The 25,112-nt window shown below is 45.0% G+C and overlaps 1 protein-coding gene across 2 annotated transcripts in view; it reads left to right on the plus strand.

Annotated features, from left to right (window-relative positions):
• The window catches only part of FAT3 (FAT atypical cadherin 3), a 652,630-nt gene extending 633,612 nt beyond the window's left edge, over nucleotides 1-19,018 (plus strand). The window contains exons 23-28 of one of the 2 annotated variants that reach the window (XM_072794993.1): nucleotides 3,817-3,970; nucleotides 5,817-6,472; nucleotides 10,135-10,248; nucleotides 11,870-11,929; nucleotides 12,481-12,516; nucleotides 13,161-19,018. In XM_072794993.1, the coding sequence (XP_072651094.1) occupies nucleotides 3,817-3,970; nucleotides 5,817-6,472; nucleotides 10,135-10,248; nucleotides 11,870-11,929; nucleotides 12,481-12,516; nucleotides 13,161-13,783 (1,643 nt within the window). In that variant the 3' untranslated portion in view covers nucleotides 13,784-19,018. The remainder of the gene's footprint in view (nucleotides 1-3,816; nucleotides 3,971-5,816; nucleotides 6,473-10,134; nucleotides 10,249-11,869; nucleotides 11,930-12,480; nucleotides 12,517-13,160) is intronic. The other variant, XM_072794994.1, reaches the window with a different exon arrangement.
• Nucleotides 19,019-25,112: the final 6,094 nt, after the last annotated feature.

A 25,112-nucleotide genomic window follows, 5' to 3' on the forward strand; every position in this document is an offset into this window, starting at 1 on the left:
GTTCCCTGGTGTTTCATTGATGTTGCATTCAAGAGCATTGGGTCTCTCTCAGAGCCTCAATCTCTGGCCCTTTGTGTTTCTTGTTGCCAGGGAGGCTGGGACTACATAGTCCCCTCATTTTGTGAATGTCTCTTGCCTCCTGTACCTGCTTCCTGAAGGTGAATTTCTTGCTCTGAACCTATAAACACCCACACAGACATAATGTACCCCTAGACTTGAGAGATCTCTATCGTTTGGGTTGAGTAAACATAAATGAGCATATACGCTATTTTAATCTATAGATTTTTAACTATGTTATGCCTGTAGAAATAAATCTATAGGGAGCACCTAGCTGGCTCACTAGAAAGAGCATGCAACTCTTGATCTCTGAGGTCATGAGTTCAAGCCCCATGTTGGGTGCAGAGATTACTAAAATAAATAAATAAATAAATAAATAAATAAACAAACAAACAAACAAACAAACTTAAAAAAAATCAATCTATGAAGTCCCAGCATCAGTCACTGGGGAGCAGAGACTAGCCCAAGAACCCTTCAAACAAGAGAATGGTTATTTACAGCATTTACAAAAGCTCTTAGAAATGAGGAAAGTCTCATTGGTCACTTCAGGGCAATGGTAGCAGCTTGCTGTCACAATCTCACTATTGCATGAGTAAAGGCATTTTAATAAGCCATAAGCCATAAGAGTGAGGGGATTGAGAAGGAGACAACACTGACACAGGTTGGAGGTGGGAGGCAAATGGACAGCTGTTAAGGAACAGAGAAGTGGAGCTTTGAGAGGCTGAAACGTTGACCAGTAGAAACAAATCTGAAACTGAATACCTGAAAAGCTTAGGAACTGGAGGCATCAGTCACTTCTAAAAGCGGAAAAGATGGGGAGAAGGGCTTAAAATAAGAATTAGTCAAAATGTCCTAGAGGCAATCAGAACCCTAGATTCCCACTTCTCTCTGCATGGCCAAGTAACCACTCCCCCTCTCAGACCCTGGCAGAGCCTGCAGGTGAGTTGCAGAAGTGAGAAGACAGGGAGCACCTGGCACTGCCCTGCATTTAGTCAGTGGGGAGGTGGGTAGAAGTAAATCTCATGTGTTCATTGGATGCTGAGACCCACAACCATTCTTCCTCTACCACCACTTGATCCCCTGAATGTTAGAAACCAGGCCATCACTCTCCCTCTGGGCAGGTGATAAGGGTCATTAGTGGGGAAATTTACCAACCCAGTGGTACTGAAATAGTATCACAGTTGACAAACCCCACTCATGTGCTCAGAGCTTCCTATTAGATTTCTAATTTCCTACCACTCCACTCTGCAATCTGAGCTGATAAGGAAGGATTGTCATAGAAGGTAGGAAATCCTCTAATTTGGAAGATAAGGAATATATTAAGCTTCTCCAGAGAAACAGAACCAATAGGATGGATGGATGGATGGATGATAGACAGACAGACAGACAGGTTGTAAGGAGTTGACTCATACAATTGTGGGGATAGCAAGTCTGCTATATATGGGGCAGGCCAGCAGGCTCAAAATTCATGTAAGAGTTGATTTTATAGTCTTGAGTCTGAAATCACAGAGCAGACCATCAGGCTGGAAACTCAGGCAAAATTTCTACGTTGCTGCAGAATTCCTCACAGCATCATCTGGACTGTGTTTGTCCAACAATTGGGTATCACAGCCTAGCCAAAATGACACATAAAAATCACTATTACAGAGACCAAAATGAAGAAACAGAGAAAAAAACAACTTGGAGAAAACTTCATAAAAATATTAATATCCTCAGAGAGATAAGAGAAGATATTGTAGCCACAAAACATGAGCAGGCTGCTATCATTTAGACACTCATACATGTAACCTTAGTGAACAAAAAAGGAGCCCTTGGAAAATGACAACATAAATGAAAATCTCAAAGTTTCAGAAGATGAGAATGTCTCAGAAAGTACAGAAAAAACCCTTGTAGATGTAATAGAAGAAGAGTAACTAGAGGAAGGTCTAGGAGATCTAAATCATAAAACTTCCATAAAGACAGAACAAGGAAAACAAATCCATAAAGACAGAACAAGGAAAACAAAGGAATAGAAATCATCAATGAAATAATTAAGTTTTCCGAAAATTAAAGGACAAGAATTTCCAGGGAGCCCAGTACTGGTTGAAATAAGACCATACTAAAGCATATCATGGTGAAATCTCAGAAAATTGGGAAGATCCTCCACATTGTTGGAGAAGAAAAAAAAAAAAACAGATCATGTACAAACTTTAGGAACCAAAAGACTTCAAATTTCTCAAGGGCCACCTCGAAAGAATTGCTGAGAATTCTGTACACAGCCTACAGAATGGGGGTGAGGGTGAAGCAAAGACACCTCCAGCTATGCAGGATCTCACAGCATTGAGCTGTAAACCCTTTCTCTGAAAGCTACTGTAGAGTGTATCCTAATAGAGGTTAAGGAAGACAGAGGATACCAAAGACACGGGATCCAGCCCAGGAGAGCAGAGAGGGCGATCTCAGGACAGCAGCTCCACAGCAGGACGAGAGGGCACTCAGGGTAATCAGAAAGCCTTAGAGGAAAGATTTCTGCAGGCTATGAAAATACAGAACACCAGGCAAAACAGCGATACACAGAGAAACCTAGTCAAGAGGAGTTTGGTGTTGAATTAACAATAAGGACAGTTGATCCTTGAAGTGGGAGTTGGGGCACCGACCCATGGCACAGTTGAAAATCTGTGTATACCTTTTGACTTTTTCTAAAACTTAACTCTTAATAGAGCCTACCTTTGACCAGAAGCCTTACCAATAAGATAAACCATCGACTGACATATATTGTATATGTTATACATATGATATACTGTATTCTTAAAGAAAGCTAGAGAAAAGAAAATGTTATTAAGAAAACCATAAGGAAGAGAAAATATATTTATAGTACCAAACTTTTAAAAATTCATGCATAAGTGACCCTGGGCAGTTCAAATCCATGTGGTTCAAAGATCAGCTTTGCTGTTCAAGGGGATGTAGAGCTGATGTTGTACAAAATAGGACTTAGAGAACTATCTGACTCTTTACTATGTGCTTTACACCTTTAATTTAAAAAGGAATTTAAAAATCTTTTAAAGTAGGGCAAAAGAAAATCCTTACTAATTATTCATCCCTTCCAGCTCTGAGAGATAAATAATGCCATTGTCCTTTTGGAATCTTACCCACTCCAATATTTAATATTCTCTGCAGTAGAGATACTCCTGCCTATTTCCTCATGCTGGGTTCATGGTAGAGCAAGTTGACAAAGATGTGAAAATTAGGATCCAAACACGGGATCTGGGTGAAGGCTGGGATTCTTCCATTTACCTGTGCATATGTCAAACTGAGGCTCATTTGAGTTTTACCTGTCCTCCCCTCACTTCCTCTCTAGGTGGGAAATGTGGTTCTCAGCTAAGCAGAAAAGGCACAAGGATGGGGGAGGGTTCGGGAAAGGAACCAGCATGGCACCTGGGATATGCTGCTCTTCCCTGGAAACTTCCTGCCTTTTTGTAGCAGTGTGCTGAGGAAAGCATCTTCTCCCATCTTGACCACTGCTCTTGGGGTCTATTTCTTGGGTGTCTCTCACCATTCTCACTCCCATTTAGGCAGGTGGTTAATTCAGTGAATTTTTGTGGACTAACAGGGGACCCCAACCATTACTTGGCATCTTTGTGGCAAATGGGTCCCAAGTTCAAAATAACCAACTTGATAATCCTCTTCGGAATCAGGAATCGGGAGGGCACATGATGGCTGAGTCCCTGCACTCGGAGCATTGCCAGTGGCACCTGTGGCTCATGAGGACCTCTGTCTCCCTAGGCTATCAGTGTACCTGTCTCTCACAGTTCACCGGGAGAAACTGTGAGTCGGAGATCACAGCTTGCTTCCCAAACCCCTGCCAGAATGGAGGCTCCTGCGACCCCATCGGGAACACTTTCATCTGTAATTGCAAAGCTGGGCTCACTGGAGTCACGTAAGTTGAGATTGTGCAACAGTCTTTCTATCTGCTGCTTCTTGTTGCTAAGAAAGCAAAACTGTAAACAACTAATAGGGTCAGAAGATTTACCACTAGTAGGACAGGCAAATTAAATGTTAACAGGGATTATCTCTGGGTAATGGGGTTATTGGTAACTTACATTTTTTTCCTTTATACTTCTGTATATTTGCAGATTTTTATGTAATTACTATGTGTTCTGTAGTTTAAAAAAATAATTCTTTTAAATAAAATCCATCTAGGACCCATAATATTTCCAGCATAATTCTGAGGCAGACATACCACCCATTTCCCTAAAAGTCATTAACTGGACTCTACTGCCTAACGTTTTACGATCATTCCGAGAAACTCAAGCATACCCTTCCTTTGCAAACCCTTTTCCCCCCCAAGAAATGAGGGAAATTAAAGTGTTAGTCAAATGGAAAGGGACTGTTTTAAGCTCTAAGTGAAACGCCACTTCCAACCATCCTTGATCATTTGAGAAGTATATATATGTAATCTCAAGCAAGTGATATTCTAATTACAGATCAGTCTTATGTATTCATTAAGGCAAATCTCCCGAGGACTTTACCAGGAAATACTTAGCCGACTTTGAATCGTTGGATGTAATTTAAAGTAATAAAGCTGCATTTATTTTTAAATACTCTGTGATTCTAATTTCCGAATGACCTGGCCTCAATCTGTTCAAATTAGGGACGTTTGACTACATTTTAAAAGGTGGATTACCAAAGATATAAGTGATCGTGCCTTTAAATGAACACATCGGAGCAATTGCTGAAGTAGAGACAAGTGAAGGAGAAGGAAGGTCCATGTTCTCACATAATGTTAAACTAAGAAAGAATAAGACTTAAATGCCTGCCTTATAATTATACTCAACGTGAGCCATGGATTGCTTTGAGGAGAATAAAATTGATTTAATTATTTTTCATTAGAATGCTCTGATCATTCTTTCCTGATAATCTGCATTAGTATTAACTTTTATCGTAAGCACAGAATCTGTTGTAAGATATTTAGATCTCTAGCTCACCTACCCACTTACTCTGTTAACCACCCTGCAGTCATGCATTCATGCATGTGCACACAGACACACGCACACACACACAGTTCCCAGAGAGACCAAAAATGACAGTAACTGTTGGAGGCAAATGTCAGAACCAAAGATTTCTTACCTCGGGAAACCCTATTCAAGGTATATATAGGTTCACTGCTGTTTCCCTGCAATTCCATAATCCCCAAAGCTCAGAGAACTAAAAGGGTTAAGGGTAGGTTAGCGGCAAACCAATTTGGTGGCAAACCCAGCCAAAATGGCTCTGAGACTATTTCTAGTTTTTATTTCTCTCATTTAGTGTGAGTATCCATATGCTTTACTGTAGAAGCACTGGTGTATGTATGTGCTTATGGGGGCCTCGGCCCCGCCAGTTCCAGCAGTGGGGCGGGTGTGTTACGGAACATGAAAGACACGTACTGGATGGTGTTTCTAAAATTGTAAAAATTTAAACTCTGAGATGCATCTGGCCCCGAAGACCTGGAGACCAGTTCCTCTCCGACAGCGCGTTTGCTCCCTTGCGGCTCCTTCTCTCGCCTCTGCGGGTCTTTGCCCTCCTCCCACCTGGATGGGGTCAGGCTACGCGAGAGCCATCGGGTTGGTTGGGAGGAGCCCCTCAGCCCCTCAGCCCCTGCGCCCCCCGCCCCCCGCCCCCCGAGGCGCGCACCCGGCGCACCTGCGCACCTGCGCACCTGGCGCGCCCTCCCTGGGCTCCCTGCCCCAGACCCGGGCCGCCGCGGGACCCGCAGTCTGAGCCGGGCTCTGTGTTTTGTCGCGAAGGTGTGAGGAGGACGTGAACGAGTGCGAGCGGGAGGAGTGCGAGAACGGGGGCTCCTGCGTGAACGTGTTCGGCTCCTTCGTGTGCAACTGCACGCCGGGCTACGTGGGCCAGTACTGCGGGCTGCGCCCCGTGGTGGTGCCCAACATCCAGGCCGGCCACTCGTACGTGGGCAAGGAGGAGCTCATCGGCATCGCCGTGGTCCTCCTGGTCATCCTCGTCCTGGTGGTCCTCTTCGTGGTCTTCCGCAAGAAGGTCTTCCGCAAGAACTACTCGCGCAACAACATCACGCTGGTGCAGGACCCCGCCACGGCCGCCCTGCTGCACAAGAGCAACGGCGTCCCGTTCCGCAGCCTGCGCGCCGCCGGGGACGCGCGCAACGTCTACCAGGAGGTGGGGCCCCCGCAGGTGCCCGTGCGCCCCATGGCCTACACGCCCTGCTTCCAGGGCGACTCCCGCAGCAACCTGGACAAGATCGTGGACGGGCTGGGCGGCGAGCCCCAGGAGATGACCACCTTCCACCCCGAGTCCCCGCGCATCCTCACGGCCAGGCGCGGCGTGGTCGTGTGCAGTGTGGCCCCCAACCTGCCCGCCGTGTCGCCCTGCCGCTCCGACTGCGACTCCATCCGGAAGAACGGCTGGGACTCGGGAACCGACAGTGAGTAGGGGGCCGCAGGGGGTCCCTTGTTCCTCTAGGGTCCCCGGGAGGCCGGGGGGGGGGGGGGCGGGGGGGGCGCTGGCGCAGCAGGAGGGCATCGGGGAACGGAGCGAGAACCCGACCAGGCAGCGCACTTGTTGTGACGTGTTGTGGCATTGAATGTTCAGGAAAATTGCTCTGGTTCTTGTCCCCATTTACAGGTGGGGAAAATGAGGCTCAGAGAGTATGGATCAGGTGTCCAAGGTCCCAGAGCTAGTAACAGGCAGCAGAGAGGGTGGGAGATCCAGAGCTGCCAACTCTAAAAGCCCGCGGTGTCCTCACAGAAGCACACCACTCCCTGGTGGTAGTTGAAACACTGCAGCGACATAAGGGATATACGGAGAGCATATGCCAGAAGGTCAGAGGAAGAAGCTGTTTCTAGACTTAGGGTGAAGACTTGAGACGCGCAAACGGACATTTGAGTTGGACCGTGGATTAAAGGTCTGTGGAAAGGTGGAGGAGCCTCTCAGAAGACACAAGCCATTCTATTCGGCTGGAATGCAGAGTCCAAGAAACAAGAGGGTGAACCTGAAGACAGGAAAAGTCCAGTCCAGATAGTGGTATTTCCCTCTCCTTTAGGCCTCATGCGGCAGTAGTCTAGCCAAAGGAAAGATCCACAGGTGCAAAGGTCCTGTGGTGAGAAAGGCCCTGACATCTTGGAGGTCAAGGTAGTTGGAGACTGGTGAACAACGAGTGAAAGTGAATGCAGTTCAATGGCAACATTAGTGCAGGTTTGTTTTAAAGATTTTATTTATTTATTCATGAGAGACACACAGAGAGAGGCAGAGACACAGGCAGAGGGAGAAGCAGGTTCGCTGCGGGGACCCCAGTGCAGACTCAATCCCAGGACCCCGGGATCACAACCTGAGCCAAAGTCAGACACTCAACCACTGAGCCACCCAGGCGCCCAATGCAGATTTTTAAGCAGAGGAGCCGCAGGATCGAATTTACATTTTTAAAGGATGGCTCTGATTGATCCCTGGAGAACAGATCAAAAAGGCCCAAAGAGCAAAGAGAGCAGAGACCAGTTAGCTAGCTTCCATGAACATCTAATTGAGCAGCAGTGATTGCTTCCCCTGCCTAAAACCAGTCAGGATGAAGCTAAGGCAAGCTCTGTTATAACCTGTGACTTCATCAGGCCATACTGCTTTATATTTCAGCAGCAGAGATCCCCCTAGTAGCAGGAGTTCCCAAAGGCTGGGGCTTTAGTACTATGATACATGTTGGGGTAGAGGGTCAGAGGAGGCTGCTTTCACATGGAGCTGGCAAGCATCTGAGCAGAGGAGGTAAAGGGCCTCTTTGTGGAGAAAGGAGAAATTCCTACTGTGTCTTCAAGCATAAGTAAGATTTTGGTAAGAAACTATTGACGAGGGCCTTCCCGAAGCAGGAAGCAGCTTGATGAGTATAGAGGGCACATGAGGATTCCCTGACAGGTTCTGTTTTTCAGGAAACAGGTAAAGCTAGAGAGGAAAGTTTGAACATCATCTGCATGCACAATGGTTGACTCTCTGGGGGCGGGGGGCGGGGGGTGAGCTCACTGAAGGAGGCAGAGCAAAGAAAGGATGGCCAAGCTGGACGTCCGAAAGAACTTGGAGATGCCTACATTTGGGAGGTGGGCAGAGGGAGAGAGACCAGAAAGGGAGACCAAGAGAGCAGGAAAAGAGGACAGGGCAGCTATGCAGAAGCCAAGACCATTAATAAGGTTAGCAGGGTTGTGCACTGTGAAAGTGTTGGGAAGGATACAGGCTTAAAAAAAAAAAAAAAAATACCGTGCTTGACACCTACAAGCTTTTTGGTCATCTGAAGAGTGTTTCAGTGAGTCAGCACAGAATCCAGAATGCAAACGTTAAGGACAGAGAGATTTGGGGAGGAAGCAGCAGAAGAATGTAAAAAAACTGCCCCTGCTGTATGTTGGATCTTCAGTCCTCATGGCTGTCCACGTGGGCACCCAAGGGGAGGAGCAGATGGGTGAAATAAGTGGCTCAAGACCACATAGCTAGCAAAAAGAGGGGTGAGGACTAGAACCTGGCCCATCAGGATCCACAGCCTGTGCTCTTACCAGTACTACTCTTGGGGGCGTTAGCCAGAAGGAGGGACGGGGTTTGAATGGGAGAGGACACCTGATGACAGAGGAGGGCCTCTGTTCTTTTCTGGGGCCGCCCCCACCATGCTGTCCGTGGACTCTGTCTTTCTAGTGCCACTTTCACATGGTGAGTCCTTGCACTTGGATTTTCACCATAAATACATCCCCTGTCAAATGACCAGCATGGCTCGATTTTATAAAAGCCTTGCCGATCCTCCGGCTATCAGGCTATTTTTTTTTTTTAATTTAGTGATGGAGGGCACAATAAATGAAATGAAGAAAGGAGTTTGATGCACTGCATCCACCCGGAGTGGGTCACTTGTTGTTTCCTTCCCAGCGTTCAGGGCTAAGCCGGGCCTTCACCTTGTGCTTTGCTGAGACACATTTTCCTATTTGGGGCAGTATGGCCAGTGGGAGGTGAATTCCTCTCCGGCATCCAGCTTCACTTGTATCAGTGGTTTATCCAACTCACCGTTCCGCTGTGGCTTCAGCATCCGACAGCAGATGGGCAGCCACAGTGCCTGTTACTGACCTCACCCTCTGTGGCAGAAGCAGTGATTTCCAGTCACCAACAGCAGCAACCGTGCCCTTAATCACAAGTCACTGTCTCTTCTCCCCATAACGTCATGTGATGATTTGAAGCTTTTCCTGGTGATCATTTTCCTCCACTCACTTCATAATGTGACAGCTTGATTTCCCCCGAAGTATTGTTGTGCTTTTATTGAGTGGATTTCCTTCTTTGTTAAGCAAGGCAGAGTTAGCTGGCCAGACCATCTCTAAGTGACTGATTCATTTTTTCACTTGACAACATCAAGATATGGCTTGTTTTTATTGCTTCCTTTAGATCATCAAAGAAGAGAATATCCCTGTAGTGTGTGTGTGTGTCTGTGTATGCATTTGCTCATGCGCAAGTGCATGTTGCTCAGGCTGTCCTTGCATAGCCAAAAGGAAGAAGTGGGTAGATAAAGCTCGTCCACACCACTGACCGCCCTCCTGCCACACAGATTTGCAGAACATTGTCACTCCCAAAAATGATGTGACGCTGCCCTCTAGAAGGCAAAGCTGAGAACTCCACTCTCTCCCCAGAGATGGAAGTTGGGATGAATGTAATGGCATTCTCGCCTATAAAATATTTATACCCCTATTTTATAAGTAATCTCATTTAACCTGGTGTTGACACCACGTCGGTTCATGTAAATGATTTAAATTAACTCTGAATGGCAAAGAGCAACCCAGCCACTTCATCCTGCCTTCACTCTTCACTTAGTCGCCTCACTTTGAGGAGGGAACAGCTACTTTCGGCTGTCAGCTCTTTGGAAGCTCATTTACCACGGGTTAAGGGTTCCGAATCCATAATGTAAATCACTTGATTGACAGACCTTTGCCCCCAGTGACACAATCAATTTTCCATTGTGGAGCTAAATTATTTTCTCGAAGCAAATGAAAGAGCTCTGAGAAGTGAACCCTGAGGGCGGGAGGGCTAGACATACGCACAAGGTAACCAGTGTCATTTCTGCTTTCTCTCCGGTTGTCCGCAAAGACAAAGGGGTTGATGATTCCGGAGAAGTGACCTGCTTTGCAGGCAGTAATAAAGGCAGCAACTCTGAGGTTCAGTCCCTGAGCTCCTTCCAGTCGGATTCTGGCGACGACAATGGTAAGCGCTCAGGACATGTGTCCCCCTGCTTGGGTTCTGCCTCCTGTGCTGGCGGTCAGTGGGTGGGAGGAGGGTGATGTGATCGGTTCTGTTTCTTGACCTGATCGTGGACTTGGGAGTGTGTTCACCAGCATTTGGGCTGGCCCCATCGTTGGGTGCTGTGGCAGCACCTACTGAGCTGCAGCTGTGGGCAGGCCAGGGATCCGTGTCAGAGGTGGATCAAGTTCCCTGACCTCCAAAAATGCCTCCTCTTTGATTTTTCTCATAAGGGAACCACCTCATCCCAAATGATACTCTCTAGAAAATTCTGATTTCTTTCCTTTTTCTAATTTTACTGCTGTAATCTCTTCCCTGTATACCCAACCTCCCCATCATTAGAAATTCATTTAGAGGTAAGACTTCCTTCCCATAGAAACCCCTTCCCCTAGAAGCGGCATCGTCATTCTGTTGAAGTCCCCTTATAATCATCTGGGGTTTGGGGCTTCAGAGACTCTATGAATACTGTGACTATGGATCAGCAACTTAGAAAAACGCACATTTACCCAAAATGTTGCATGCAATTCCATATGGTTCATGGACCTCATTGACACCCCAAAGCTGCTACCACTACCTCTTGTGAACTTATCTTTATGGAGAGGATCTGAATGCTGGACTGGATTTTCGGAGCTAAGGAACCAGCTCTGGAGGATGGGTTGGTCAGGGGCATACCTCCACATCTGTCTGCCATGATGCTTACTCCTGCCCCCATCCCCAAACAGAACAAAGGCTGTCACTGCTTTGCATTTTATATGGATGCACGGGAGAATGGAAGTTTCCACTCCAGGCAGAGCTCTGGCAATGATACCTGGCTGACTGTTCGTACCGGCTCTGCTCTGTGTGTCCTTAGGCTCACACGTTTGGCCTTTCATGCTTAACCTTCTGGGTTCGTCCTGACCAAAGTGGTTGGTGTTAGGAATTTTCAACAAATTCATTTTATAACCTCTCCGCAATCTGCTGCTATCAGGTGCTAAATCAACCCATGGAGAGCACAGAATTCTCCTTCCCAGATTCTATTTCAGAGGCCAGCTGATGACTCCTGTCTGTGCTTTACTGGTGGAAGCTGGGCCTTGGGTGGTTCTAGGTGGTCAGTGGCATCATCATGTGAGTGTGAAGCCATCACTCCTGCAAAGGTGATCGTCCCATCTCTGGCATTTGGTTTGGAGCAGCACGGCTGACCAGCAAATAATTATCTGTGGGAATGTGAGGTCTTCCCCTGAGGGCCTTTGGGAGTTATTAATGAGAAATTAGCATGAGCTTGATGAGCCACTGCCTTCCCAGATTGATTTCACTGGGCCATGAGGTGTGAATTTATGATCTAGCAATCCCTGCTGATTGTGCCTTTCAGAGGACTGGCCCCAGATTGGCTGCTGTTGCCCTTCTGTTCCAAGTACCCCCAGGACCCCCCAGATAAGAGCGTTCATTGGAGCACTCCTTAATGGACAGACTGGGGAGGCTTTGGGTGTTTGCATGCAGAGCCTTTGGTGTTGCCGTTGTTGTGAAGAGAAGTTGGCTTATATCTGAAATACGTGACTAACCAGAAACTGTCCTTCCCTTCCCCCTGTCTTCTTTTCCTGGCCACAAGCGTCCATTGTGACTGTCATTCAGCTTGTCAACAATGTAGTTGACACTATAGAGAATGAAGGTATTTACTTTTTTCTTCCATAACATTTCTTTGGTGTAGGGGGTTATCCTTTTGAAACTATGGCTTCCTTGTTACTTTGATCTGGGGTTGCTTTTAATCAGCTGGACACCTAGAGGATGCCGGCTGTTTCTCTAGGGGTTGGGATGCATTTTAAAACTTTGGAGAAAAAAAAAAAATTAGCTCATAAGTTTTTAAATCGATGGGGTACTCGTTTTTATAAAAGTCCCTCTAAGAGAAGAGTACCCAATCAGTTGGAATCCAGATTACTACTAAACTCACTCTTATGTCGACATGTACCTACTGAGCACCTGTTATAAGCTGGAAATGTGTAAGAAATCATTCAAAGCTATAATCTGATTTCCATCAGGTAACTCTTAGTGGTGACTTAATACAATTAGGGCCAGGTATAGATGGGATTTATCTGTTTTTTATTTTCCAAATAACAAGAAGAAATAGGAGCATGTCTTCTCAGGTCATCTAAAATGTTCTGTGTTACCCTCTTCACCTGGCTTAGATGATCAGCTTTACGTCTCACTTTGTATTTGTAACAGTGTCTATCATGGACCAAGGACAGAACTACAACCGAGGTGACTGCCACAACCCCAGCATCACATTTTACTTACATGTTTTGAATTGTTGAGCTCACCCTTACCCTGTCCCTCTCTCTCCATCCTTCTGGGTTTCTTTGATCTGAATTTTGCATGTTCCAGGTGTCTTGTATGCTTGGCATTGGAAGAGAAAGTCCCACCAGCATCCCTCCCCCAGCCTTCCCACTGTGCGTGTCCTTCATCCATTTGCAATGCATCGCCCTGCCTTCTGTGGACCACAGTATGGCCCACACCCCCGCCCCTTCTCTGGGAGCATGCTGCCAGCCTGGCTCTGCATCCAGCACACAGAAAGGAAGAGGAAATAGTGGGGAGGGGGTGCTGGGACTGTGTTTCCTCAGCATGCCCCGGCTGGGCTGGCCATCCCTCCCGGCAAGGCCGAGTGTGAGGCTCTGCAGCAGCCAGGCACCATCTATCTCTCAGAGTGGCCATCGCCTCATTCTCCAGGGGCCAGAGCATGGCTGGTCCCTGCTAGAGCCCTGTAAGGAGCATGCACATGCCCCTGGCACCTTAGGGCCTCTTGGATGTTAATTGCATGTCAGGTGCTGTGTCCCTGTCCACCCCTTTTCCGAGCGCACCCCAGCCCCAGTCTGGAGGAAATTAACATCGGGGCGCTTCTCCCACAGCCTACCACTGGGACACCTCGGACTGGATGCCCGGGGCCCGCCTGTCGGACATAGAGGAAGTGCCCAACTACGAGAACCAGGAGGGAGGCTCTGCGCCGCAGGGCAGCACGCGGGAGCTGGAGAGCGACTACTACCTGGGCGGCTATGACATCGACAGCGAGTACCCGCCGCCCCACGAGGAGGAGTTCCTGCCCCAGGACCAGCTGCCGCCTCCGCTGCCGGAGGACTTCCCGGACCAGTACGAGGCCCTGCCACCCTCCCAGCCCGTGTCGCTGGCTGGCACGCTGAGCCCCGACTGCAGGAGGCGGCCCCAGTTCCACCCCAGCCAGTACCTGCCCCCCCACCCGTTCCCCAACGACACGGATTTGGTGGGCCCGCCCGCCGCCTGTGAGTTTAGTACTTTTGCCGTGAGCCTGAACCAGGGCGCGGAGACGGCGGGCCCCGCCGACGGCGTGTCTCTGTCCTTGCACAATTCCAGAGGCACCTCGTCCTCGGATGTGTCGGCCAGCTGCGGCTTTGACGATTCCGAAGCAGCCATGAGTGACTACGAGAGCGTGGGAGAGCTCAGTCTCGCCAGCCTGCACATTCCCTTCATCGAGACTCAGCACCAGACCCAGGTGTAGACGGCGCACCTGCCGGGGTGCTTGGCACTGTCTGGCTGAACCGCGGGACGGAGGCTGGCCGCGCTGGCGACTGTCTCCGCCGTCGGTGGCCCGAAGGACACCAGACGTGCCGCCAGGAACTTCTTCACAAGTCCTGCCGTCGCGCATGGGCAAGCTCCACTCCAGCCGGGTGACAAGGAAAGGCTCCGATTGTTTCTTAGAAGTGACAGAGAGAGCCTTGCAGTAGGTACCTGCGTTTACGACCAGGACCGGGCACTGAGTGTCGACGAAGGAATACACTCCACCTGCTTGGTTACACAGCCCGTCTCGTGTGGCTTTGTGCAGTATTGGGACCCGGAAGGGTTACAGCGGCAGAGCCAGCAGTATTCATAACTGGCAACGAGCAAAGAGGCACTGTTGCATGTCATTTTGAGCCAATGGGGGGAGGGGGATGAAAATAGTAGTTATGATGGTTGGAAAAGTTAGTCTCTTAGGCAAAAGAAAAGAGAAATTTTTTTAAATCAACAAAAAAATGGGCTGAAGCCTTTAAAATCAATTCTATTTTTCTTTAATGAGCTGTCCAGTTTTCAGCTATAAAATTAGGTTTGGGTAACATGGTTCGTACGCTTAGTTATTTTTGTTTGTGTTAAGCCTCCAATATAATATAGCTGGGCTTTATGATCTTTGAGAAGGATATCAGTGGAGAGGAATGTGAGAATATTTGGGCTTGCTTTTGTGGGTTGGGGGAAGGTTAGCATTGTTCAGACATTAGAAAGAATGTGATTATCTGTTGTTTTTTTTTTTTTTTTTTCTGTGTGTTTTCCGGTAAATATTCCTGGCTATAGCTACAATTTTAATATGACTGTAGAAATTGGCCTTTGTTCTGAGAATCAGGAAGGAAAAGGAGTAAAAAAATCATACTTGGGCACATTGTTCATTTAGAGGTTTAAACAGAATTCAAATTCAGTGGGAAAAAGGGAAATGGACTTTCAAAGTTTTCAGCTGGATAATCACAATTCTTGATAATGCAGATAAAGTCTAAGTGTTATTTTAAATTGGTAGCATCATCACTATAAATGCAATTATGTTTGAGAAAGAAGAAAGTAGAGTAGTTCTCGTGTATAGATTATAATAGTCTGTGTGTTTGGGCCTATGTACAAATAAATGTGCTTGCACTCAATAAGGCTGCTCTTGAGGAAAGCTAACCTGAAGGTTTTAGGATGTGGACTGTGTTGAAAATACTGCCAGCAAGGCAGACCTTCCAATTTCTCTGATCTCTACAATGTTAGAGAAACACCAAATGCCATATTTTACTCCGGTTCAGTTAACTTTATTTAGGTACTGCCATTTATATTGACTTAAAACAAAACTGTGCTTTTTAAAAAAATAATAATATTTTGTTATAGTTTTTCCAGGACTAAACTCATCTTTGAAAGATGTGTAACGTTTAATTACACCTCGGGGTTCTCCTGTCTTCTGACATGTGGGCTCTGGCCCTGAATTTCCAAAATTGACAGGAGAATCATTCCGCCAGAGATACGATAACCCCAATACTCAAAGCTTAAAGTTACTAAGTTGAGTGACTTTCCTCTTCTGCTTCAATCAGATTATGGCTGCGTGCACAGTGGCCATGGTAAATAAATGCATATTTGCACTATCTGCTTCATGAGCAAATCTCTGTGTCCACGGTTTCTGGTGACATATGGCATTGGTGTGTTGATTGTACTGTCCTGCATCTGTGTATCATCCACTCAGACATATTTTTAGTTGCTTCAGTTGTGTTCAGGCACTTCTTTGTAGGAGTCAGTGTTCTGAAGTTCATTGTAAAAAAAAAAAAAAAAAAAAAATTCCTTTTCATTCCCAAGCTTCCTGAGTTGAGGATACACTTCACAGATTTTTCAGCTTTTCTCCTCTCCCTGTCTCTTGGTTGAACCTACTCATGGAAGCATTACCCGCACTGTGGTCTTGAAATAAATGAAATTTCACTGAGGCTGCTTTTGAGAATAAAGTCTTTGGTATTTTTCTTAGGTAAGAAGCACATTTGCAAGCGTCACGGAGAAAATGATGAACTAATGGCCTAGAATAGAATCACTGCTACACTTTTAATAATGCAATGACATAAAAACCATCAAAGTAAAACCAACAATTCATTTGCCCCCAGGAAATATTAGAACGAGATTAATGCCGATGAGTCACTACTGCTTACACAGCATCTCCTCAAGGGAGAATGCCTGAGTGACACGGTAATGAAGGAATAAATAGATCCTAATGCTGTTGTGAAGTCACCCAAGAAAATTGTGCCCACTCTTTTTGCTCTGACCTAGATAAAATACCTCTTTCTTCAGCAGATCTTCTCCCTGATTTTCTGCAGAGTAGCTCTGCAGCTAAATGTATACCGGACAAGCATGTGTTATGTTTTCATTACCTTTGAACACATGGTATCTTTTCACTTTGGGGGGATAGCTAGTTTTCCCTGTAGGTTACAGGACGGCTTGTGGTCAGGCCAGCATAGAACTGGGTGGGGTGACCGCTGACCCAAAGAGCTGTCTGCTTGTCTAATCTCTGTTTTTTATAAAAGAGGAAACATGGCCAGAGAGGGGATGAGACTTGCCCAAGCTCATGCAGAAAGTGAAGTAGCTAAACTAGAACCCATCATTTAACCGGTATTCTTTCTCTATAACATTGTTCACCACCTAACTTCCTGGGACATGGTATCTGCCTGCTTCTGCTGGAACCTTCTGACCTCCCACATTCCTGCCTTGAAATATGCTAGAAGAGAGAATTCGAGATTATTTCTCTGGAATCCTTAGGATCTCATGTTTCCTTGCAGCTCCTCCTACCCCACCCCACCCCCAGGAAAGATGCAGTTACAGAATTCACACATTTCTTTGGACATTTATCAAAATGCTGCTTTTACCAAATGAATGTTTTCTAAAATAAGGATGGAATGATAATTACAGAAGGGAACTCAGGCCAGGCATCAATTATAGCAAAACTTTGATTATAATGTTACCTACTGGATGCAGTTTTGTTTTTCTTTTTCTTTTTTTTTTTTTTTTCCTCGAGCCTTCGGCGCACCCCCCCAACCCACCACTGCCAGTTCTGGTGTTTGTTCCTCCCCGCTCCGCCATGATGAACCACATGGAAAATATGTAAGCCAATAAGTGTCTTGCCCTTTTTTCTATCGTGCATGCTACCTCCTGGGAGCCATTTTCCATAGCCTGTTACAGGCACTTTACCTATGTTGCACACAGTCTTGTAAGGTTGAGAGTAGCTGGACTGGACCATTGGTGTTTGTCCTGTAGTAAGCAGAAGCTATGGGGTTGTAAAAGATGAATAAAGTACGTGTTCATTTGCTTCCTTCTGCAAGCGTTTTGCTGCTGAGTTCCATTCCATGCCAGCTTGCCATTTACTCATGTCCTGCCCATTTGTGAGATGCCGTTGTAGAAGACTTAGTAGGAAGAGCAGGTCAAGTCTATGCATTTGAGGTTTACCCTATCAGACAATCAGTTGGAAGGCCTGGAAAGGGCATTTATGATGCATTCCTAGAACTTATCTGGAACTGCCCCCGGGAATCACTAGCACAGCCTGGAAAAAGAAGTGAGTAAAATATATACACCACTGGCCAACTCCTACTTACTTCCCACCCCACTCACCCCTACACCCTGCCCACTGCCCCCACCAATGCTGTGTCTATGTAATCAAAGTCAGGGTAATTGAGAAAAGAGATTACCACAAAGAATCGTGTGAGACCCAGAAAACACATCCCTGGGAGCAAATCCAGGAAGATCTATTGTTCATTTTGCATGGGCTGCCCAGATAATTGTCTGGTTTCTTCACACTTGTGCCCTCCCAGTGCAACACACATTGCTTTTATGTTTTATGTTTTTAGTTTCAAACCGTAAGAAATGGAGATGTGAAGAGGTGCTGCTTCAGAGTTCTCATTTTGTGTGGTCTGTGAGAAGGCAGTTACGTGTTTATGCTTGGTTTTTGTCTTGTGACATTCAACTGCACATTATTCTGGTGGAAATCCACAAAGGCTTTAAGCTTCTGGTTGCATAATTCTAGAGTTTAAAGTCACCATTTGTGGGTTTGGCATCAGTTAATACATAGCCAGCTGGCTAAGAGGTAGGAAAAGAGTCAGATTTTCTCTCCTCATGTAATAATGAAAAGCAATAATTACAAGTATGTGATATTACACAAAGGCCATAATTAGTCTCTTCCAGTGTTGAAGATGCACTAGAGAATCGTACAGTCATTTGAAGTGTGTTTGGATCCATTGGTATGGACCGTAGCACCCTTCCGGCAAACAAATACCTGAATTGCTACTACTTAACAACTTTCCAAGCCCGTACTACTGCATTTCGGGAGGTGACAGATGTGTTCAGGAAATGGAAGCAGTTCTTTTTAAGCACTGTATCAGAGAGATTGTCTTGTAAATTTACCTGTTACAAACAGGCTGGTTTGTAAAAGATGTATGTTTTGGTGTTTAAAATGTTTATAAAATTGTATATAATGGTTTCAATTTTCCAGGCTTTTGTAGATACTGTATTTGATGCCTATCAGGATGCTTTAATTTGGGAGGGAGGGAGTCGAATATAATTCTAAGTCACTCATGCTGTTGGTCTGCAAACTTTCGAGGTAACTACACACACACACACACACACACACAGGATTTTTGATTTGAAAATGATGTTTTTTAATCATTTCAAAATGTACTGTAACCTTTCTTTGGTTCTACTGTTTTCATTTAACTTTCTCTGTTTCCAAGAAAATGTTTGTATCAACATTTTTTAAAACAAGTGTATTTTTCCCAGTTACCAAGTACCTGATTTTTATGCCATTTCAAATTCGGATGAAGTATGTCATTTCTTTACACACACACACACACACACACACACACACGAACTCCCCTAAACTTGCACACATACCACACACCAAACCTTATGCAAAGGGGAAAGCTAACACTTGAAGTGAATCTTGTCCCTTACAGAAATGGATTGTTTCTGCATATATTGCTGTTGGCTGTATTCAGTCTTGTGTTCTTTTCTAAAAAAAAAAAAAAAAAAAAAAAGAAAGAAAGAAAGAAAGAAAGAAAAAGAAAAAAGGAAAAGGAAAAAAAATGAAAGAAAAACCAACAAAAGACAGCCAAAAAAAACAAAACAAAACAAAAAAACCAACAGTGTACAGGTTTGTAATTGCCAAAATTTGATGGTTAAAATAAGTTTTCAAGTAAAAAGAAAAGAAATGAAACTAGCAATTGTGTTGATCCTTTTTAAGTGTTTTTCTTTTATTCGCCTTCAGTTGATTGCTCCTGTGGTACTTAAGCAGTCATATTTTTGCGGGGGATGGTGGTTTCTTCAGAGATTTCTTACCTCCAGAAAGACTTCCATTGGTTCTGGTGCACATGTGTTGGAATCCTACATAGCTTCTTACTGGGCACATACTCTGTAGGGATTTGCCTGATGAGAATGAACACAGTCCTGGAGGCTTGGAAAAATAAGGGCCTTCACGCCCTACCTCTGGGGAAATGTCTCCTCCACACCTCCCCATGCCTTCTAGGCAGCTTCTCCAGTACTGGTCTCCCCAAACAAAAACAAAACAACACTCAAACAAATAAAAAATCCTAAAGTTTGGAACACAGCTTTTTGGAGTTTCCCTCCAAAAAGCTCTAGAAAATTCTCCATACAGAGTGAAAGTCAAAATATACACAAAACTTGGGGTGGAGAACAAATTGATATTTTGAAGAGACAGTGGCATTACAAGAAGTTAGCCTGACACCAGGAAGGACTCCGAAAGGAGAGGGGCACCCTCTGCCTTGCTTGGTGAAGGAGGCCCAGGCCTGCTGGCAGAACAACCCTGGGTGAGCCCCAGCAGCAAAAAGCCCCCTCAGCTCCCCAGTCCTCTGGGCTACCCCTGGAGTGGACCCTTGCCTGTGCCTGCAGCAAAACTGCCTGCCTAGCCCTCATCAGGATTCTGGAGCCACTCTGCAGAGGAGGCCCTGGCTAGGCATTCAGTTTCTCCTTACTATGCTGGCAGAGCTAGGTGTACGGAGATCCTCTGGTCACTAGGTCATCCTGCAAGTAAATGCTAAGCAACCGGATAAAAGAAGGAGAGCACCAATTTAGTGCATTTGGCCACTTTCAAGGTATAAATACTCCTATCGTGGCTGATTTCAACCTACTAAGATAACGTAAAGGGGCTCACAAAGTCTAACCAACAGTTACCCTTGCAAGCCAGTATGAGCCAACTCCAGCATCCCTCTGGCTCCCCGACCAGACCATGAGCTACTTGAAAGCAGAGTCATGTCTTCATTGTTTTTGGTTCCCTGTACAATACCAGCCCTCCACTGAATATTCTTGATTGAAAATGTCATCAATGATGTCTCCCGCTAAATCCCCTTGACCTCATAATCCTCCCTCATTTTGCTGAATTTGGTAACTGCGGTGAGAAGGATTTCCAGAGAGGAAAGAGGTGTTGAAAATGTTCCAAGTCTCCTGCCTTTCAACCCCACAACACAGTAATAGGGTCATGAGTTGAGCACCAGGAAAACATTCACGTCTGTGCCTTTCATGTGGCCGCCCTTAACAGAGAGAAAATTTCTTTACATCTCTATCCATGCCTCAAAAATGACAGAGTAATCCAGAGATGTCACTTAAGAAATAGCAGTGGTCTGTTGGGGAAACAAGAAAATAAAAGCCTTTTGCTGTCTATCTTTATTGTTTACTGGTTCTTTAAAGTAAAAGGGTCAGTTCCTAGCTTGGAAAGAGGTCTCTGTGAAAAGTCAGTTCTTTTTATGGGCCCGGGTCAGGGGTCCCCAACACCAATTCCCAGTTTTGATGACTCCCTAGGACTCTGGACTCAGCATATGGTTGTACTCATGGCCGTGAAACAACCAGGGGAGCTCATTAGGTACTCAACGTCCAAGGCTTTATTGGAGACTAGTGTCACCTAAAGCCTCTGCCTGGGATGTACCAAAATTCCAGACTCCCAGAAGAAATGCAGGGGTTCAGCATAAATGATGCCGATGTGGTGGGAACCCCTCCCAAAGTTCCAATCCCAGACAGGAGGAAGGGCCAACCTGGTAAGAAGGGCTTTCAGAGGATAGCATCAGACCTGCCAGTCCCTGCAGAATCCCTCTGGAATTTCTCCCAATGACCCCTCCTCCGTTTCTTCAGACTCATAGCAATTAGTAATTTCCATTTTTCATGCAGTGTCAGGCTTAAACTCATGATCCTGAGATGAAGAGTCACATGCTCGGCTGACTAAGCCAACCAGGCACCCCTTATGTCCATTCCTTTACTTGTTAAAATCTAATTAATTTTTAGCCAATTATGCCTATTTCATACTGTTTTTAATAAGATTTGGAACAGCCTAAATATCTAACAATAAATAATACCTTGGAACAAACTGGCACAAATCCCAAGACAGCCTAACAAGCTGAGCAAGAACAAGAGTTTAAAAACAGAAAATTCTAGAACATTTTTTTCATGTTCCTTTAATTGTCTGTACTTTCCTTCCTTCCTCCCTTCCTTCCTTTGGCTGGTAGAACCACCAAAAACTCATTCTCTATGAGACACTAAATGTCCAGCTCTGAGGTCCTACATTTAAACAAGATTGTTCAGGAAAGTTAGGTGTTACCAAGAAAACCATAAGCAGATTCTATACAGATTAAATGCTGAGGGTCTTCTAACAACGGGTCATGTCTGAATGATCATTCTTCCACATATTTTAGCCTTGAAATTGTTTATCTCTGTGCTGTAGAAAAACTCAAAGTAATCCTTAAAACATGAATTTCTAATATGGACTTTCTTCAGCTGAAAACAAAGAAGAGCCATTGAAAGGAAACATAATGTGTAGTTAGGGTCTACCTCCTTGCTCCTCAAATTGTGGTCCACAGACCAGCAGCAGCGATCTCACCAGAGAGCGTGTAGGTATACAGAATCCCAGACCACTGAGTCAGAATCCTCATGTTAACAAGTTCTCCAGGCAATTCACATTAATGTCTGGAAGCACGGCTGGATTTTTGACTTGGACTCAGATACATACTAGCCGTGTGAACTTAACTGAGTTGCTTAATCGCTCTGTACTTCGGTTGCATAGTCTGTAAGATAGGTAGGTTGCAAGAAAACAGTGATGCGGTGCATGCAAACTGCTCAGTACACTGTCTGACAAATAATAAGCAGTCAAATGGCAGCCACATATTATTATTTTTCATACTTTTCATTTGGATTCCACTGTACAGAAAGGGAATTTTCAGGGATCCCATCTCGTCTGGCTACTAGAGAAACAGTTCAGATAGTAATGATTAAAACTATTAATAAAAATAGAAAAATCCTTTGAGTTCAAGCTCAGGTGTTCTCTGGAGTCACGCTTTCTGACAATGCTCTCTGGCACATTATTGAGCACCTTGTTAAAATAAACGTGTTTTGCACAGATAGGAGGGAGGGGCTTTGATGCAGCCACCTATGGCTACTGAGGTTCATCATCCCTCTCGTCCTGGCATCTCCTAATGAAGCCGAGTCCCTGATCAATGCCAGGTCCTACCTCTTGAGGCAGAGATTTTAAGGCTGAATCATTTCTGTGATCCAGAAAGAAATGGCATTTAACTGGGTCACAAAGGAATTCAGTGACAGATGATGAGATCTAGGTGTGTGGGAAGGCTAACGGTGGGCATACTTGTTCTAAATGGTAGGAAATTGACTCTGAGAAGAATGAGATTAAAATGACCAAAAGGGCAACAACTTCAAGAACAAAACTGAAAGGCCATGATAAGATTTACCGTGTAAATAATTCACCTAGCACAGGAAAAGGCTTGGGCTCTGAGCACAAAGGGACTTTTTCGCATCCCAGAATATAATTAATTAAGAATTCAGGACACAAGGTAATTAGAGAAACCGTAACCTGGAGGCATGCTGCTGAATTATTCTGATCATTTTTAACAATGAGAAAATTTAATTTTCCCATCATGTGGCATAGATTTTAAATTTGGGCAAAGTGAAGATCAGTGTTCGTATAGTCAGCAAATTAAACTATTTCTTGCAATTTTAATTTTTCAGCCAAAATCAGGATCCTGTGATTGAATCTAAATCATGGAAATGATTGTCAGAGCTGGAAGATACTTGAGAGAAAAATTTACAAATTACAGTTGAATCTTGCATCTGAACACTAAGCTGTCCATGTGGCTCCCTTTGTACTGTGTGTGTGTGCGTGACTGTGTGTGTGTGTGTGTGAATCTGTGACATTATTTGATGTTATGTTCTGGGGCACAGGGGATGAATAAATTATTCCTATATATAATGGAGATGATGTCAAACTACCAACAAATTACACTCACTTTCTTTGACAGGAAGAGGCTGTCAATACTTTTTAGTCTCCAATTAGTACTCATAGAGTTAAAAGTGAAAAGCCGAATTCATTTTTTGATGAACCCAGCATTCACAGGAGATATGCTGCAATCTACAGCACTTGAATTACCCATTTTTCACATTATTTCAGGCATTGCTTATTTAAATATTTCCAAGTGTACTTGTGATGCTTTTTATTAATGCATCAATTATACAGTGTGCATTTTCAGGCTATTGCAGTGATTTCCCAAATATCTATTGCCTCATTTTGTACCTATAAAAATCCCTACTTTAATTGTGCTATCAAGATTTCCAAGGGCTTCACCCAAAGCATAGTTTTTGTTTCAGAGAGACTGGATTTGACTCCCTCTGTTGTGGGTCGAATCATGTTTCCTAAAAAGATATGTTAAAGTCCTAGCCTTGGATTGCCTGGGTCGCTCAGCCAGTTAAACATCTGACTCTTGATTTTGGCTCAGATCATAATCCTGGGTCCAGGGATCAAGCCCTGCATCAGGCTCTGCACTCAGCAGGGAGTCTACTTGAGATTCTCTCTCTCTCTCTCTCTCTCTTTTTTTAATTTATTTTTATTTTTATTTTATTTATGATAGTCACACACACAGAGAGCGAGAGAGAGAGGCAGAGACACAGGCAGAGGGAGAGCAGGCTCCACGCACCAGGAGCCCAACGTGGGACTCGATCCCGGGTCTCCAGGATCGCGTCCCGGGACAAAGGCAGGCACCAAACCGCTGCGCCACCCAGGGATCTCTCTCTCTCTCTCTCTCTCTCTCTCTCTTCCTCTGTCCTTCCCTGCCTGCTCACCCCACCCCCACCTCTCTCTGTCTCTAATAGATCAAATAAATCTTAAAAACAAAAACAAAAACAAAAGTTCCAGCCTTGGGAGCCTGTGAAAGTGACCTTATTTGGAAATAGGGTCATTGCAGATATAAGCAAGTTAAAATGAAGTAACACTGGATTAGGTTGGTTCCTAATCCAATATAACTTGTGTCTTTATAAAAAGAGGAAAAGAGACACAGACAACACGCACACAAGGGAGACAGACTGACGCGAAGTCCCTCAGGCCAAGGAAAGACAGGGCCTGTCATAACCACCAGAAACTAGGAGAGAGGGTTGGAATAGATCTTCCCTTGGAAACCCGAGGAGAGGGACGCCTGGGTGGCTCAGTGGTTGAGCATCTGCCTTTGACTCAGGTCATGATCCCAGGGTCCTGGGCTCGAATCCTGCATCAGGCTCCCCACAAGGAGTCTGCTTCTCCCTCTGCCTATGCCTCTGCCTCTCTCTCTGTGTCTCTCATGAATAAATAAATAAACTATTTTAAGAGAGAAAGAAAAAGAAAGAAGAAAGAAAGAAAGAAAGAAAGAAAGAAAGAAAGAAAGAAGAAAGAAAGAAAGAAGAAAGAAAGAAAGAAAGAAAAGAAAGAAGAAATAAAGAAAGAAAAAGAAAGAAAGAAAGAAAGAAAGAAGAAAGAAAGAAAGAAAGAAAGAAAGAAAGAAAGAAAGAAAGAAAGAAGAAAGAAAGAGAAATTAATTCCAAGAAAAACTAACTTTGCTGACACTTGGATTTTGAAAACTGGTGTTAATCTGTAATACCCACCCTACAGAGCTGGGGTAGTGGTTACATGAGATGCCTCTAGGGGTGCAAATAGTGTCAGTGTTGCCACATGCTTCTAGTGTTAGTTCAAGGAGGCCTAGACATAAGAAGCCCAGTAGAGAGAAACAACCCTGTTCTCCTCAGAAAAAAAGGACTTGCCCATGTTTCCATTTTGACTGACTTTTTTTGATTGACAAGCAACAAAAGCAATACCAAATAACCTTTATTTTTTTTAAAGATTTTATTTATTTATTCATGAGACACACACACACTCAGAGAGAGAGAGAGAGAGAGAGGCAGAGACACAGGCAGAGTGAGAAGCAGGCTCCCTGCAGAGAGCCTGACGTTGGACTCGATCCCGGGTCTCCAGGATCACGTCCTGGGCTGAAGGCAGT

This window comes from Canis lupus, chromosome 23 (genome assembly GCF_048164855.1).
Source record: "Canis lupus baileyi chromosome 23, mCanLup2.hap1, whole genome shotgun sequence".
Lineage (NCBI taxonomy): Eukaryota > Metazoa > Chordata > Mammalia > Carnivora > Canidae > Canis > Canis lupus.